This window comes from Pistacia vera, unplaced genomic scaffold (genome assembly GCF_008641045.1).
Source record: "Pistacia vera cultivar Batoury unplaced genomic scaffold, PisVer_v2 Contig398, whole genome shotgun sequence".
Taxonomy (NCBI): domain Eukaryota; kingdom Viridiplantae; phylum Streptophyta; class Magnoliopsida; order Sapindales; family Anacardiaceae; genus Pistacia; species Pistacia vera.
In genome coordinates, this window is record NW_022196221.1 from 462,532 (window position 1) to 478,758 (window position 16,227).

Consider the following 16,227-nt stretch of genomic DNA (forward strand, 5'->3'; position numbering starts at 1 on the left):
GTAACAAGTTCATCAAAACAACGGCACTCAACTAATAAACACGATTATAACAACTTTGTAGCTCCGTCAACTTTGTAGCACATTATTGAACTAAAGAACTAACTCCGTTACTTGTCAATAGTAGGCAATTTCACCTTCTAGTATGATAATTCGGCTAAATTATGCTTGTAGAAAGAATAATTCGTCCTATGATAAAAATTTAGCATTTCAAGTTATTCTAATAAGTCTAGATAGGCAATCCATGTGATTGACCAACACTTATGATCTCAATCATTCAATTTACACAAACTAATGAATGTTAAGCCGTATAGGATCAGACTCTTTTTCTCTTGACTAAACCAAAGCTAAATGAATAAGACAAACCTGAAGCTTAGATCCAAAAACAGAAAACACTGATTTTGATCAAGCTATTTTAATGGTCTAGGTAGGCAATCCATGTTGATTTAAATATGCTTGTTGGAGAAATATATTGTCACTTACAATGTGTGTATTTTTTTATAGTCAAATCCTAGTGCTGTTGAATGGAGGAGCAAGCCTGTATATAACTACGACAAGTTATGTAGCTCTTTGCAAAGATAGGCTGATGAGGAAGATGGTACACCCCTAGGGAGATGAAGAGAAAAAGAGCTCATATATCTCAAAACAGTGTAGAGCGCCCTAATCTAGTTGAGGCATTGATAACATGGTAGCACAAAATCAAGCTTCATTGAATGTTGTCAATGTTGAAGGAAGTGGAATGACTTGACTTCTCTAGGTTGTAATCCGAAGTTACAATATACAAGTTGAAAAACTGAACACAAGGTTAAAGAGGACAACAATCCTATAAAGGAGGCTATTAGTGTAGTGGATAGGGCAACACATTATCTAGGTGACATGTCACTGTTGTGTGCTAATAAATTTTCTTTGAAGGACAATGAGTTGTTGGAGCATTTAGTTGAGATTGAGATCGACGATGATGATGAGTTGCTACGTGCTTAGACTTTCCTTCTTGAAGATCCCACGAAGCTGCGTGTATTTTACTCGTTTCTAGCACATCAGCATAATAGTATAATAGTATCTTAATGAAAATGCAATGACTTAATTCCTTTACCAAGGTAAATCCCACAATAGCTACTAGTTTTTTTGATTGCGTGGCTTGAAGAAACTTAATAAGTTACTTTCAAGTATATATTTTAGATTTAGTGAGTTTTTGCTGTTGCCTTTTATCAGTGATAACCACTTATACCAATATCAGGGGCTGCTCACTTATGTACAAAAGCATATGAAAACAAGAATATTTGCTTATTAAGTATATTGACTTTATGTGATTTAGTTGATGTAGATCCTAATTAATTTTATTTTTATCTAGTGCAACATTAAGATACATCTTTACTTTATAGTTATACAATTGTTCTAGTAACAAGTAGACCATCTCCAATGGGTAGAAACTAAGTACTAAATATTTCTCCATACTTTGAGCTCCCTTAATAACTAATTTATGGTCTTATGCCCCATCTAATTAGATTACTCCCTCCTAATAGCATGATTTATCACATGAACTTGTATTTTTGTACTCGTTTATTGATATGTTTTGCGCGTCTCCAACCATATTAAATATAAAATAATTTAGAGCAATCATAAAAAAAATTTATTAAAATCTCATTTCTAGATGCTTTATGAGAGAAGTGGAGTTACAATTTTTCAATTATTCAAGAGTCTATAAAGAATAGCGAAGAAGGATAAAAAAAACTTTATCATATTTGAAGTTATAAAATACTAATAAATACAAAACAAATAAAGAACCCTTACCTTATAATTAAAAAAACAAAACTCTCAAATACTGGTTGAAGTTGAGTTATTTTTATGGGCATATATGTAAATTTATCATTTTAAAAAACGATTAGAACCGGTGGAAAATAAACTCTCAAGCGTAAGTTGAGTGTTTTAAAAACTGCTACTAAAATCATTTCAGAATCGTTATAATGGTTTATTCTCATAATCGTTACCATGAAACTCCCAAGCATGTCATGACAGTATTCTTTTTAACTTTTTTTATATTACAATTTTACCATCCTTTAAAATGAAACTGGGCTTAATATGGGGCTTGTATAAAGTTAAAAAAAGGATACCCAAGTCCGTACTTAACGGACCAGGCTTCGGCCGCCGGAGAAAACCGTACCGTTTACAGCTACCCTCTTTCTTATCCTGCGCACATGCAGCGTATTGTAGCCAGTTCCCTAGCGTAAAAGCACCTTCAGTAGAAAATCTGTCGTCGTTTTGGTTCTTCCTCTTTTGACTCCCATGGAAGCTCGTCGTTACATAAGACTGCTCTGGAGATTCGATCCTGTGCTTCTCATCTCTATCTCACTGGTACGCCTCAATCACAGTTTCAAACAAACAGCATCTTTACTCTGCTTCTCTGCACTGTCAGTGATAGATCAATCGTCAATTGAACTTTAATTTGCTTCGTAATTAGAAAATCTAGACTTCTTAATTTTGAGTCTGTTTCTTCGTTTACAGGTCATATTTAATAGTAATTATGTCAATGCAGAGGTATCAGATATTCGAACGATGTAAGTTCAGTAATAAAGCGTATTACATTTAATATTTATTTTATTTGTTGTGGTTTTTATTAATTTATGCGAATTCCGGTTTTTTATGTTTTTTCAGTCGAAGAGAACTCAAAGCAGATCGGCCCTGGTATGATAAGGTTAAATCTTGTCTGTTTATCTCTGAGTTTAATTACACAATTTGATAGAATTATCTTTACTTTTTGAAGCTGAATGTATGTTTTAATTTGCGCTTCATGATGATATTTTAAAATGCTTACTGAGCAGGGTACTTCAATGGCCAGATTCAACAATGATCGAGGTGAAGAGGTAATCTGAAAAAAACGGTTTCACCTGAGAGCTGATTTTAATTGTACAGAAAATCAATGTGACTTATGTTTCTTCTCTATTTGTGCAGGATATTGACATAATTGCTACATACAGTGATGTTTCCGGTGCAGTTCGGATTGGCAGAGTGAAAAAGAGTCACCTTTCTGCCTCATGGATTTTGGAAAGCCCTAGTGATGGAGATCATGACTTGCCAATTAGTTCACAGGTACTAATTTACTGATTTTAGTATTCAGTAAAACAATCATTATCAGGAAAAAATTCCAGATATTGAGTTTAAAATGATCTCACAAATTTGGAGGCTGACATATGAGAAAAATACTACATTATCTTCAACTGGAATCTCTTGATCTGATATGGTTTAGTGCCACATTTGAGTTATTTTTGAGGTAGAGCGCTGATGTGTAATTTTTTGGTCTATTCTTTGCACCTTTAGATGGAGGGAGGTTCATCTGAAGATAGTGTGAGATTACAAGAGAATGTTGACCAGGCTATGGGAAATAATCACTCTAAAGACTTTGGATATCGTAGAATGACACCAATGAGCCCAGTGAAGCTCAAGCGCCAGGTGAAAAATCAAGTGCATCTATCTATGTTACCACATAAATTATGGGGAGTCGATTGGATTCTTGACCATTCCTTTCTGTTCAGATTTTGCGGCAGGAAAGGAGGGAACTCCGCACGGCACAGCTGATTCAAGAAGATAAAGAAAATGATGACAAGATTCAAGCAACAGCATTTGAACTGTCTAGAAGCCTTGAACCTGGTGTCATGAAGTACAGTATATGGAGGAGAGATTTTGAAAGTCCAAATTCTGATTCTACATTGAAACTAATGCGGGACCAAATCATTTTGGCCAAAGCTTATGCACACGTAGCCTTGGCTAATAATGAAAGTAGCCTTTACAAATCTCTTATGCAACACTGTAGTGAAAGTCAACATGCTATTGGAGATGCAACTTCTGATGCGGAGCTTCACCCAAGGTATTCTTACTTTTTGTCCTCTATTGTGTTTGTCAGGCATATATACTTGGTTTTTCATGCAGATTATTCTTTTTTTTTTTTTTTTTTTTTTTTTTTTCCAGTGCACTTGATCGAGCAAAAACTATGGGCCATGTTCTTTCTGTAGCAAAGGACCGATTATATGACTGCCCTACTGTGCAAAGAAAATTACGAACCATGATTCAATCAACTGAAGATACTGTTAGTGCACTGAAGAAAAAAAGCTCCTTTTTGATTCAGCTGGCTGCAAAAATTGTCCCAAGACCATTGCACTGCCTACCTCTGCAGCTAGCAGCAGATTATTTCATGCAGGGTCATCATAAGAAAGAGGATCTGAAGAATGAAAAATTTGAAGATCCATCTCTCTATCATTATGCCATCTTTTCTGACAACGTACTTGCTACGTCTGTGGTGGTTAATTCTACTGTGCTGCATGCAAGGGTACCTGAGAAACATGTTTTTCATGTAGTTACAGATAAGCTTAATTTCGCAGCAATGAAAATGTGGTTTCTTGTCAATGCTCCAGCAAAAGCTACAATCCAAGTTGAGAATATTGATGATTTCAAGTGGCTGAATTCGTCTTACTGTTCTGTTCTCCGTCAACTTGAATCGGCCAGACTTAAAGAGTACTATTTCAAGGCAAATCACCCTTCCTCGCTGTCTGCTGGGCTCGACAATCTGAAATACAGGAATCCAAAGTACTTGTCAATGCTGAATCATCTTAGATTTTACCTTCCCGAAGTTTACCCTAAGCTAGACAAGATCCTATTTTTGGATGATGATATTGTGGTACAGAAGGATTTAACACCTCTTTGGTCCATTGATCTGCATGGTATGGTGAATGGCGCAGTGGAGACCTGTAAGGAGAGTTTCCACAGATTTGATAAGTATCTCAACTTCTCTAATCCAAAAATTCTTGAGAATTTTGACGCAAATGCTTGTGGTTGGGCGTTTGGCATGAATATGTTCGACTTAAAGGAGTGGAAGAAGCGAAACATCACTGGAATATATCATTACTGGCAAGATCTGGTAAAGCTTTACTGTCTCTTTTCTTCTTTCATGTATTTTCTTGTGAATTTGATCGTCATCAGTGTACTGTTTTATTTCTTTTTTATGAATAGAAAATCCAGAGAATAGTTCAACTAACATTTCCTCCTTACAGCTTCCTGAAGAAAAAAATACCTTCAACTTCCAGCTTCTAATTTATTTTTTTCCATGTTTTGCAGAATGAGGATAGAACACTTTGGAAACTTGGTTCATTGCCGCCTGGACTGATCACCTTCTACAACCTCACCTATCCACTGGACAGGAACTGGCATGTTTTGGGACTTGGCTATGACCCAGCTCTTAACCTTACTGAGATAGAGAACGGGGCTGTGGTCCATTACAATGGAAACTACAAACCTTGGTTGGATTTAGCAGTCACTAAGTATAAGTCTTTCTGGTCTAAATATGTAATGTTTGATAATTATTATCTTAAAATTTGTAACTTCAGAGAATAGTCTATTCTTTCTTCTCTCCTCATTACACACACAGACACAATTGTGTAGGAGAAAATAGAAAAAGAAAAGAAAAAAAATAGAAGAAACAGGAGGATTAAAGTACCTTGTAGCCCTTACAGAAACTGTCATTTGATTTTGAGAAAGGAAATGTGTAGATTGTTTATTTTTTAAAATATTTATTTTGTGTGATTTAAATTTTTTATGTGACTGCCAAATGGGATAAAAGCATACCAAAACCAATTATGTTTCTTGACAATGCGCTTCTCTACCAGTCTCTTGCGCCCAAAGCTCCACAGTTGGAGCTTCAGTATCAAAGAGTTAACTTCTAATGGAAAGTGGCAAGAAGCGTTTTACCAATTTTATGAAATGAAACACGCTGGAGTTGAACTAACAGACCCTTCAGTGTTTCCTCTTATTCTCAAGGCTTGTTCAAATCTCTCCCGTATCCATGGAAAATCCCTTCATGCATGTTTGATCAAGCAAGGATTTGCATCCTTTACTTCCATTGGGAATGCCCTTATGGACTTCTACATGAAATGTAGATTCATGGAGTCTGCAAGGACTGTATTTGGTTGCATGAGTCGTAGAGACTCAGTTTCTTGGAATATAATGATACATGGGCACCTTGATCGGGGTGGTCTAGGAGAAGGATTATGGTGGTTTTATAAAGCAAGGATTGCTGGGTTTGAACCCAATACTTCCATATTGGTGCTTGTAATTCAAGCATGTCGTACTCTTGGAGCTTACTGTGAAGGACTAGAAGTTCATGGTTATTTGATTCGAAGTGGGTTTTGGGCTATTCATTCAGTCTAAAATTCTTTGTTGAGAATGTACGTAGATGTTGACATGGTGTGTGCGCGAAGATTGTTTGATGAAATTTCTGAGAAAGATGTTATTTCCTGGAGTGTGGTGATTGTGGGTTATGTGCTAAGTAAGGATGCCTCTTCTGGCTTGCAATTGTTTCAAAAAATGGTTTTAGATTCAAGGATTGAACCGGATGGAGTAACTGCGGTTAGTGTTCTTAAAGGTTGTGCAAATTCGAAGAACTTGATTGTGGGAAGAATGGTCCATGGATTGGTGGTCTGTAGAGGTTTAGATTGTGATTTATTTGTTGGAAACTCATTGATTGATATGTATTCCAAGTGTGAAGATACTGATTCTGCTTTCAAAGTTTTCAATGAGATGCATAGAAAGAACAATGTATCATGGAATTCTATCTTATCTGGATTTGTGCTCAATGCGAAGTATTCAGAAGCTCTGTCACTGATTTATTCAATGGGGACGGAAGAAAATGTGGTAGATGAGATCACTCTTGTGAATATTCTTCAGGTGTGCAAGTATTTTTTCCGCCCAATTGAATGCAAGTCAGTTCACTGTGTAATACTTCGGATGGCATATGAATCAAATGCAGCGGTCTTAAATTCTCTGGTTGATGCTTATGCAAAGTGTTATGTTATTGAGGTTGCTTGGGAACTTTTTAGTGCCATGAAGAGAAGGGATGTGGTGTCATGGAGTACAATGATCGCTGGGTTCACCCATTGTGGTATGCCTGATGAAGCAATCTCTGTCTTCCAAGAGATGAACCAGACACAAGAGAAGCCCAATGCAGTCACCATTATAAATCTGCTTGAAGCTTGCTCAGTTACAGCTGAACTGAGGAGGTCAAAGTGGGCTCATGGATTTGCAATTCGCAGAGGCTTGGCAGCAGAAGTAGCCGTGGGGACTGCATTCGTTGATATGTACTCGAAATGTGGAGCCATTGAAGCCTCAAGAAAGGCCTTTGATCAAATTTCCCATAAAAACATTGTGTCATGGAGTGCCATGGTAGCAGCTTACGGTATGAATGGCCTTTCTCATGAAGCATTGTCCTTAATCACTGAAATGAAATTGCATGGCTTGAAACCCAACTCAGTGTCAACTCTCTCAGTTTTATCAGCATGTAGCCATGGCGGTTTACTCGAAGAGGGGCTTGCCTTTTTCAAATCAATGGTTCAAGATCATGGGGTTGAGCCTGAGTCGGAACATTATTCCTGCATAGTCGACATGCTGGCTCGAGCAGGAAAACTTAACATCGCCATGGAATTCATCAACAAAATGCCCGAAACTTTGAAGGCAGGAGCAAGTGCATGGGGGGCAATCTTGAGTGCATGTAGAAGCTACGGAAACAGAGAGCTTGGAGCAGTAGCTGTCGCTCACATTCTTGAAATGGAACCTCTAAACTCAGCTGGGTATTTGCTAGCATCAAGCATGTATGCAGCAGGTGGATTGTGGGTTGATGCTGCAAGAATGAGATGGTTAGCAAAGGGAAGAGGTGTAAGGGTTATTGGTGGTTATAGCTTGGTGCATGTTGATAACAAGGCTTGTAAATTTGTTGCTGGAGACAAGTCACATCCACAGGCTTGTGAGATTGACACTGTAGTTAAGGAGTTGCATAGTTGTGTGAAGATTGATGAGAGGGATCAGTTCTTGGGCAATTTTGAATGATGATGTAATAATTTATAGGTTATCTTTTTCTGTAAAGTTAAATCTCATTGTTAAATTTGTTAGTTTATTATTTATTTTTAAGCGTAAACGACTTTTTGTAAATAGAGAGCAAATTCGGTCTAGGTTATTAGAGTTTTTGAACAGAGGATGCCATTAAGTCTTTTGGTGATGATAAGTTGGATTTTGATGATCATGATTGATCAAAATCTGACTTGGGAGGGGAGGTTGTACGTTCCACAAATCGTTCGATTGTCCGCGATTGACAAGATTGGTAGGAGGAAGGTTTGAGAGGTTTTAGTAACTTATGATCGAGGAAGAGAATAGTGTGGCGTTCTTCCACGAAACTTATCAATCTAAATCAAGATTGTGGCATTTCAGATTATCTATACCAAGGTTCTGACAATAGATTCGTTTCGGGTCGTGGTTTTTCGAATTCTGATTGTTCATAGATCTTTACATTCTTGATCGGCAAGTTTCTTCGCAAATCGAAGGAGTTCGTTTCAGTTGATATCAGAGCAAGGTTCAAATCATATTCTTTGTTTTTTTTTTTTTTTTCTTTTGTTTCTTTCGAGTCTTTATTCTTGTTTCGTCGTATTCAATTTATCTTGGTTGAGTCTTGTTGAATATCTTGAATAAATTGATCATCATACTATTGAATTTGATGTGATTTCTTGGTTATTTGAACATCTTGGGGTCTATCTTGATCAATTCACGCACCAAATTAGGCTTTAGATTCAGTTTAGTTCAAGTCATTAGGGTTCTTCAAATTTAATCCTGTGTTTCATAATCTGATCTTGTGTTGAATCCATGTTATTTCATCTGGATCTTGATTTGTAATTGATTGAATCTTGTTAGCATCTTTTCTTGATTGCAAATTAAATTCAACATAAATCAGATTTGATTTAAAACATAAAATAAGACCTTATACATTAAACAATCTCAGAAGGTGGAAGAATTTTGAAAACTTGAATTAGTTTTCACCCCTATAAATAGTATATGAGACATTTTATTTTTAATAGGATTCATATTTAAATTCTAATACGACTCTCGTAATTTTATTCTTATTTACAATTGTATTTGATTATTAAATAATTTTGCTAAAAACATACAATTTTACATGAGAATTACTAGGAAAACGAGCAACATATCGCAACAAAAATTAATCTTACTGCTCGAACCTCGCCTATACGAAGAATTCATAATTACCAGAAAATTGTGTAGGATCATCTTTCAAATTCATCAGACTTGCAAGGGAAAACATTGCAAGCAGATGAATTCTGTTGCAATACAAATATTAAAAATTATACCGTAAAAAGAGATAATCATATCAAAGCTTATAAATCAATATCAACAGATTGCCAACAGCAGGACTAAACAGAATTCCAAACATAGATTAAGTCATCCACAATCTTCCAGCAATATAAAACTTTCAAAATTATCATTTAAGAAATAAACAACTATCTCAGTAGGAATTAAAACTGTTACGTGAAGCAATGTGAATGTAATATTATTATATTTAAAGTACCGTTTTAAAACCCGGCCCAACTGGTTTAACTGGGACCCGAGAGCTTCATTGGGCCGGGTTAACATTTTTCCTATTCACCCAAAACCAGTAGCGGATCCAAAAATTTTTGTTAAGGTAGGCCAAAATAAAAACTAATTACACATTAATATTTTTGTTAGGGTGAGCCAAAATCCATAAATTATATATACATTAGTATTTTTTTAAATAAAATTGAGGGTGGGTCATGGCCCACCCAAAAGTGGGCTGGATCCGCCCTTGCCCAAAAACCTAGAATTTGAGATGATGATCAGCGAACAATTGAAGACCGGGATGTTAGGGCTTTTGAAGAGAAATGGCTGGTGAGTGCAATGGTGGCACAGACTTGATTTTCGGTGAGAGAATCTACCAGAAATCGAAAAAAACTGGCTACAGCAACAACCAGTTTTTGTTGGCGATTGGCGTTGGCGAGGCTAACGAGGGTGGGGTAAGGTGGGTTTTGGTTGGAAGGAAGAGAGGAGTATTTTCAGGGTGATGGGGAGAGTTGTCGATGTCGAAGTCGAAGTCGGTGAAATCTGGTCTAGAATGCTGACACCGACATCAGTGAGATATAGCTGAAATCGAACCAAATCTTGGGTAGATTTTCAGGGGAATAGACTCAAGCGACGATTGGAATTGCATTTGGGGTGTCGTTGCTGCCAACCAGTCGCCAGTTGATTTGTATTTAGGGTGTATTTGCTAAATTTCAAACTTATAGGGATTTAAAAAAATTTAAGGATGTATTTGTTAAATTTTAAAAGTTTTGTCACCTAGTTTGACCGGACGGTCAAACCAGTTAAACCGAAAGAACTACATCCTGAATGTTGCAAATAAACGGTCTTTAAATAGGAGTTTTCAATTCTTTAAATATATTATATTACGATCACATTGCTTCATGTAACATACTGAAATTTCACATTGCTTCATGTAACATACTGAAATTTCTCTGTTTCGAAATATATTACGATGATTGTATTAAAAATTTAGTAAAATAAGAGCTTTCAATTTATTTAATATTTTGAGAGTTTGATTGCTGTTTATATTGTATCCATAATTGGTTTTATAACACCTTTTTATTTGAAATAACATAACTTTTAAAGGTTATTTCAACCTTATCTGATGAGTTTATCCAATTCACTTCTCAACAAACTAAATTTCAAAAAACATGTTTGGAAGAAAATGTACAGAAACAGAGAACAAGAAAATATTAATGCTGAAAGATTTATTCATTATTTGTGTCAAAGAAGAGGACATGAACCTCAAATAAATTAAAGAGGAAAAATAATAAATTAAACTACAAGCAACAGCAGCAGCAGCAGCAACTTCAAATTCGCGATGAAAATTCAGAGAATCACTTTGCAGTAATCTCTGGTACATTGCAAATTGCATTTCAATTATGTGTTTCTGGTTCATAGCTATATCTGATTCGGCCAAGAAGAGAACAGATAAAGCATGAAAGAATAATCTACTCCCAAGCTCACTTTGGCAGCCCAGTTTCAAGGTTGAGAAGAGCCTTGCTTTCATCAGAAAGCAAAACGGGACCTCTTCCAGGTTTTGTGCAGATAAAGTTATTGATTTCGCCTGTGTATTTCTGGGCCGGTACATTAGTTATTTCTGGCGGGCATTGCAATGCTTCCACATCCTTCAGATCCCCAATGCCGGCATCATGTAGAATTGACTTATCACCTAGCACATAACTGAAAACGAAGACCAAAAAATTAGAAGAAATTAAAACTTAAATACTCATTTACGGGGATGATGCTCAGAAAAAAAAAAAAAAAAATTACCTGTTCAGGTCTGTATCTGAATTTGGAGGGAAGAAGAAAAGCAGCCTCTGGAGCAATTGGGCTGCAACCTGTCTATTTCTTGCAATCAGAACTGCATTCGGCCCAGCATCGAAAGTATAAGCCACCTATCAAATTTTTTATATTAGGCATATGACCCGATGAGCGGCATAAAAATTTAGAACATAAAAGAAAAATCTATAGTGCTTGATTTTCTATATAATAATTATATTTATGGTAGAAACAAACTGTTGTTAAATGGTAAAAAAATTATCAGGTCAACATAATTACTCATGACAACTAGACTCGGCCCAATTTACACCAGGACATCAATAGTTGATACATCCTTAACAAGCAGGTTAATATGGTATTTTAAGGTTGCAAAAATAAACAAACCTGAGGTGATCCTTCTGAACGGTTCCATTTTTCAACATAGCTAATGATCCTGAAACAAGTTTCCATATAAATATCAAGCTCCTGTAATTGGTGATGCATACGAAAAAAGGAAACTAAACAAAATAAAGGACTTACCTGTGGGATGTGTCATTCATGTAGAAAATAGGGGGACTTGTATCCAAGCAAACAGCATGAAACTGATTACTATCAGCACAGGTCAACTGTGCAAAAGATGAAAAATCGCGATTTTTTATGGCCTCTTCCATTTTTACTATGCGTTTCGGTACAATTTCCTATTACAGTTCAATACATGAAGAAAATGTTAAATCTCTTGTAGAATCTCAAAATTTTGACAAATAATGGAAGTTAAAAAGTAAATGGCCTTAAAGCAAGAGATCGGGAAATTATAACAAACAGAACTATTTATATTCAAGGTAAATTATCTCAAAAAGACAAGATACCATGAGAATTTCAATATATTATCATGTAGAGTAATTGCTAGGTAGCTCAGTTGTAAAACTGTGTATGACTTCAAGATGTCATTCAATAATAAAAATGGTAGACGACAATTAGATAGTGAAAACCAAAATGCACCTTTGCTCTATGCTGTAACAGCAAACTTGTTTCAACACTCTCGCGCATTCCTGAGGTGCTACTTGTTTCCTTCTGCCGTGCACTCACCTTATATTAAGAAAAAAATATATATATTTTTACAAAATCAGTTGGGCACAGAAAAGTCATAACATGAGACCATCTACTTATCATCTGTATACTTGCTTCCAGATATTAATGAAACCATCTGCTTATAATCTGAGGTTCATTTTGCAACCAATTTGATATTTTCAAACTTATATAATCTCGTTAACTTATTGAAGCAATATGATACTTCATATTCTTTCTTTTTTCCTTTCTCGAGATAAGAAACTAAGTACTTCATATTCAAATAGTAATAGTTCATTTCAGAAAGACAGTTAACCACAAATGTCCCAATGGATACTTGAAATGGAAAAAGGAATACATAAAACAGAGTGGTCATTTTTATATAAAATAGCAGTCCATGGAAAAAATAACAACTCCAACTTAAAAAGAAAAAAGAAAAAAAAGGACTCCCATTTAGGAAAAGGACAAATAGATAGGCCAAAAATACAGCATTAAGATAGATGGATAAGTCTTCCAGATGAAAATCTTAGAAAACCATTGACAATAACCTAAGACTTGCATTCAAGGTAATCGCTGACAGTCAAAAAGATGCACATGGGAATGCCTATAAACAGAAGAAAATTCAACTTTCAAAAACTTTAGCTGACTACTAGTACTCTCATAAAACAAGATAGGATGCAAACCAAATGAAAAAAAGCAATTTATAGAGGTGCAGAGACAAACCAAAACTACTGAGACCAAATATTGGCTACGCATATTTTCCAGGAAACATAAGTGTCCAAAGAAACCAGTAAAAATATTCAAATGATACAATGCCACATGGAAAATTAACGTAAGTGCATACCACAGCAATAATAATAACAAGCTCATTCCAGTGCTCCTCTTCTACAAGTTGAACTGCAAGGCTGTCACTTCCATTTTCATCCTTCACATATTTAGAAACTTCAGAACTAATTGCTCAAAATAAATATTTCTCAGCAGATAAACCAAGATGAATCTCAATATTAATCTTACTTTGCCCATAATCCACTTGACGAATCCACCGAACAGACTACGACAAGCACTGCCTGAACCTTGCCTACATGAGGACACAAAGAACGTGAAGTAAAAGTATATTATAATCCTTTTATAAGAAGGTCCTAGACAAATTAAATTGATATACCACCAAGAATATCACGCAGCGAAGCTTGAAATTCTGTGTGTGTGTGTGTAACTATATAAAAACCAAATAAGGCATACCTGGCTATAGCAGAAAGCTGGCTCGGATTTTCTTTCAAATTCATCAGCTTAGCAAGGGAAAAAACTGCAAAATAATCAAATAAAGTCATGCTAAATTGCTTGTGTTTCAATAAAAAAATAAGAAATAATTCCAAAGCTTATATAATTGATCAGTAGGTTGCCAATAGCAGGACGAAAAAGAATTCCACACATACATACAGTCATCATCGATCTTCCACCAATGAACTTTCAAAATATAAGCGTAGCAACCCCATAAAAAAAATAATAAAAGAAAGAGAAAAGAATAGATAAACTTGTACATTACCAAGACAAGCAAGACCAGCCGCAGAGGAAGCCAATCCAGCAGCAGTAGGGAAATTGTTATATGAAGCGATATGCACATGCAGTTTTTCCCAATCCTTCTTCTCTATCTTGATACCTTTTTCCTTATCCTCGACATCACATGCCCGACTACGAATTTCCCTCAAACAACTTTGAAATCTCCCTCCAGAAAGAGAAATTTCCTACACTAACCAGCAAAAACAAAAAGCGCCATGAATCAGTACTACCCCCAAAAGGATCATAACCTTTAGAAGAATAAAAATCAACATCCATGATGTGATCTCAACCAAACATTAAAAAACCAACTAAACTTTTTTGCTATTCCTTTTTGTCACAATAAAGCAACAAAATAATTGACATCAAAAGATCACGTCACACTCTTTACTATGACTGATTTCACCAACCAAAAAACAGTTTTTTTCTCTATGTATTTCCAGAAATCAGAATTTCAACCACCTTTCAGATAAGTTTACCGAGTTCTGAACTGGGATTTTTACCTTTTCATCAACCCTTGGATTAAAACTTTTTTATTTTCAAAAATATTAGCTCTTTTCTCAAAATCACAAAACAAAACTGCATTAAAATCAAATTATACAAAATACCCACAAAAATTTTCCTCATATAACATTCATTCTCAACACAAATCAGAATCAAAGTAACGAACTTTCATTAAAAAATAAAATAAAATAAAATAAAAAACACTAAACCGAGATAAAATCCCACCTTTCCATTGAGCCACATCCGATCCTGCTCAAAACCGGGACTCACAGCAACTGTAGTGGTGGTACAGAGGTGACTGGGATCAAGCGTGACACTGATACTATCATTAACGGGCAAAATGAGGGTTTCGTCTCTCTTGCCCCAATACTTGATAACGGCTATGTTGGTGGGTGTTTGAGCGGTGGCCATCACGACCCATTTCTTGGAATCCGCCATTGAAATCAACGGAGAAAGAAACCTAGCAAAACACAAACTACACTGATGATGTTAAAGGGTCAGTGTTGGTGGTGAAAGATCTGAAAGGGCACATGGAAGGTGGAAGTTTAAATAAGAAGAAGTTGAAGAAGAGACAATGGTGGCAAAGCTCTCCCTCAGTTCATGTTGGTCCCACTTTCACTGTCTCGGCGTAAGTATTAATTTCTCGTACTAGCGGGTCTGGTCATTGTCAATTATGGTATGCCGATTTTCTTGGTCTCCGATAAATCGTGACGATATATTGTTATTTTATCGTCATAAAATTCAATGAATTTGACCTCAATTTCTAATATTTGTTATTATATAAAATATAATATATTTTAATAAAGGTTTTTCGAATGTGCAAAGGTTTTTTAGTTTTAAAATTAGTTATGATTGCATTAGTTGTGTGGGTTAAGGTTAGGCTTTCAAATTTCTTTGAAGGATTATAATAAGCTAAACATGTTTTATAAGAATAAAATGAAAAATAAAATAATGTTAAAAGTTTTACTTCACATTCCTAACTCTACCTTCTTAATGTCCATGTGATATTTGAGTGGAGATGAATCAATAATCCCAAAAAAATAAAAAATAAAACAAATCTTCAAAAATTATGTTAAATGAAAGGGTTATAATTTTGGGGTGAGCTGTGAGCATGGGTAAAGGGTAGAATCAAAAACGGTGGATACCAACCAAAATCGACCCCATTAGGGTCTGGTTCCGGTTCTGAAAAATTAGAACCGAAAATTTCTGGGTCCAGTTCCAATTCCTGCAATGCTGGAATCGGGAACTAGAACCGGAACCGAGGTCCGGATACCCGAGTAGAAATCAAGATTGAATTGTAGTTTTTGTATGTATTTGTAATTTGTTTGGGGGGTGTATTTGTCATTTTTAAGAAGTTAGGGGTAATTGAAATTGATATGGGTACTAGGAACTGGAATCAGAACCTATGTTTCAGGTTTTGATTCCGATTCCAAATCTTAGGAATCGGTCGATTCCGATTACAGTTCCGATTCCGGTTCCAATTTCTCAAAAAATATAGGATACCCAGAACTGATCACTCCTAAGTTATATTATATTGATAATGAAGATGCTAATGTTTGGCAAGTATGAAATTGAATTTTATTTTGATGCTGAAAGTTGGAGTAATGAATAAGGCCAAAGAAAGAATAATATTATTGATGAGATTTAGGCAACACAAGCATCATAACTCCAAATGAAAGCACAAATTAATTAAAAACAAGTGAAGGCATGTGATTCTCAACACAAATGGACACTCAACTACTCAAGTCAAGCTGCTCTCAGTGACATTTAACCAAGCAGTTGGTGGGTATGGATTCAAATTCAATCAACTTTTATTATAATTTAAGAGGCCTTTCCTATTCTATGCCTCTACCATATCTTATCATTTGAAAGACACAAACCAAAAATGAAATATTTATTTATTATTACTAAATTCAATTAAAAATT

The 16,227-nt window shown here is 35.4% G+C and overlaps 3 protein-coding genes across 4 annotated transcripts; 2 read left to right on the forward strand and 1 right to left on the reverse strand.

The window, feature by feature from the left end:
* Nucleotides 1–2,150: 2,150 nt before the first annotated feature.
* LOC116141367 (probable galacturonosyltransferase 3) lies at nucleotides 2,151–5,503 on the forward strand. Of its 2 annotated transcripts, XM_031426875.1 has the most exons (9): nucleotides 2,151–2,349; nucleotides 2,500–2,552; nucleotides 2,650–2,689; nucleotides 2,817–2,858; nucleotides 2,947–3,084; nucleotides 3,313–3,444; nucleotides 3,528–3,859; nucleotides 3,961–4,906; nucleotides 5,104–5,503. In XM_031426875.1, the coding sequence occupies exons 1-9, from the start codon at nucleotides 2,281–2,283 to the stop codon at nucleotides 5,377–5,379; spliced, it is 2,028 nt and encodes a 675-aa protein (XP_031282735.1). In that variant the 5' UTR covers nucleotides 2,151–2,280; the 3' UTR covers nucleotides 5,380–5,503. The 2 variants fall into 2 exon arrangements, with proteins under 2 accessions (XP_031282735.1, XP_031282736.1); XM_031426876.1 differs by lacking the exon at nucleotides 2,151–2,349 and having other exon boundaries at nucleotides 2,508–2,552; nucleotides 2,650–2,679.
* A 120-nt stretch (nucleotides 5,504–5,623) lies between these two features.
* LOC116141366 (pentatricopeptide repeat-containing protein At2g17210-like) lies at nucleotides 5,624–8,275 on the forward strand. Its single transcript, XM_031426874.1, is given in 1 exon segment — nucleotides 5,624–8,275. A coding segment is annotated over 1 exon segment (2,229 nt). The 5' UTR covers nucleotides 5,624–5,634; the 3' UTR covers nucleotides 7,864–8,275.
* A 2,475-nt stretch (nucleotides 8,276–10,750) lies between these two features.
* LOC116141412 (diphosphomevalonate decarboxylase 2-like) lies at nucleotides 10,751–14,990 on the reverse strand. Its single transcript, XM_031426927.1, has 10 exons — nucleotides 14,527–14,990; nucleotides 13,787–13,985; nucleotides 13,483–13,546; nucleotides 13,258–13,321; nucleotides 13,088–13,168; nucleotides 12,178–12,264; nucleotides 11,719–11,876; nucleotides 11,584–11,632; nucleotides 11,191–11,315; nucleotides 10,751–11,100 (listed from the first exon to the last, which is right to left on the reverse strand). Exons 1-10 carry the CDS (start codon nucleotides 14,737–14,739, stop codon nucleotides 10,881–10,883), a joined length of 1,260 nt encoding a protein of 419 aa, XP_031282787.1. The 5' UTR covers nucleotides 14,740–14,990; the 3' UTR covers nucleotides 10,751–10,880.
* Between the last annotated feature and the right edge of the window lie 1,237 nt (nucleotides 14,991–16,227).

What these genes read in the sequence shown, in the direction of transcription:
- LOC116141367 (XM_031426875.1), top strand. Translation starts at nt 2,281, where the DNA reads ATGGAAGCTCGTCGTTACATAAGACTGCTCTGGAGATTCGATCCTGTG. An exon ending in TTCTCATCTCTATCTCACTG is followed by an intron (nt 2,350 to 2,499) that starts GTACGCCTCAAT and finishes CTTCGTTTACAG; the next exon opens with GTCATATTTAATAGTAATTA. An exon ending in ACTTGCCAATTAGTTCACAG is followed by an intron (nt 3,085 to 3,312) that starts GTACTAATTTAC and finishes TTGCACCTTTAG; the next exon opens with ATGGAGGGAGGTTCATCTGA.
- LOC116141412 (XM_031426927.1), bottom strand. Translation starts at nt 14,739, where the DNA reads ATGGCGGATTCCAAGAAATGGGTCGTGATGGCCACCGCTCAAACACCC. An exon ending in CAGCTTTCTGCTATAGCCAG is followed by an intron (nt 13,322 to 13,482) that starts GTATGCCTTATT and finishes GTCCTCATGTAG; the next exon opens with GCAAGGTTCAGGCAGTGCTT. An exon ending in GTTCAGAAGGATCACCTCAG is followed by an intron (nt 11,316 to 11,583) that starts GTTTGTTTATTT and finishes AAAATTTGATAG; the next exon opens with GTGGCTTATACTTTCGATGC.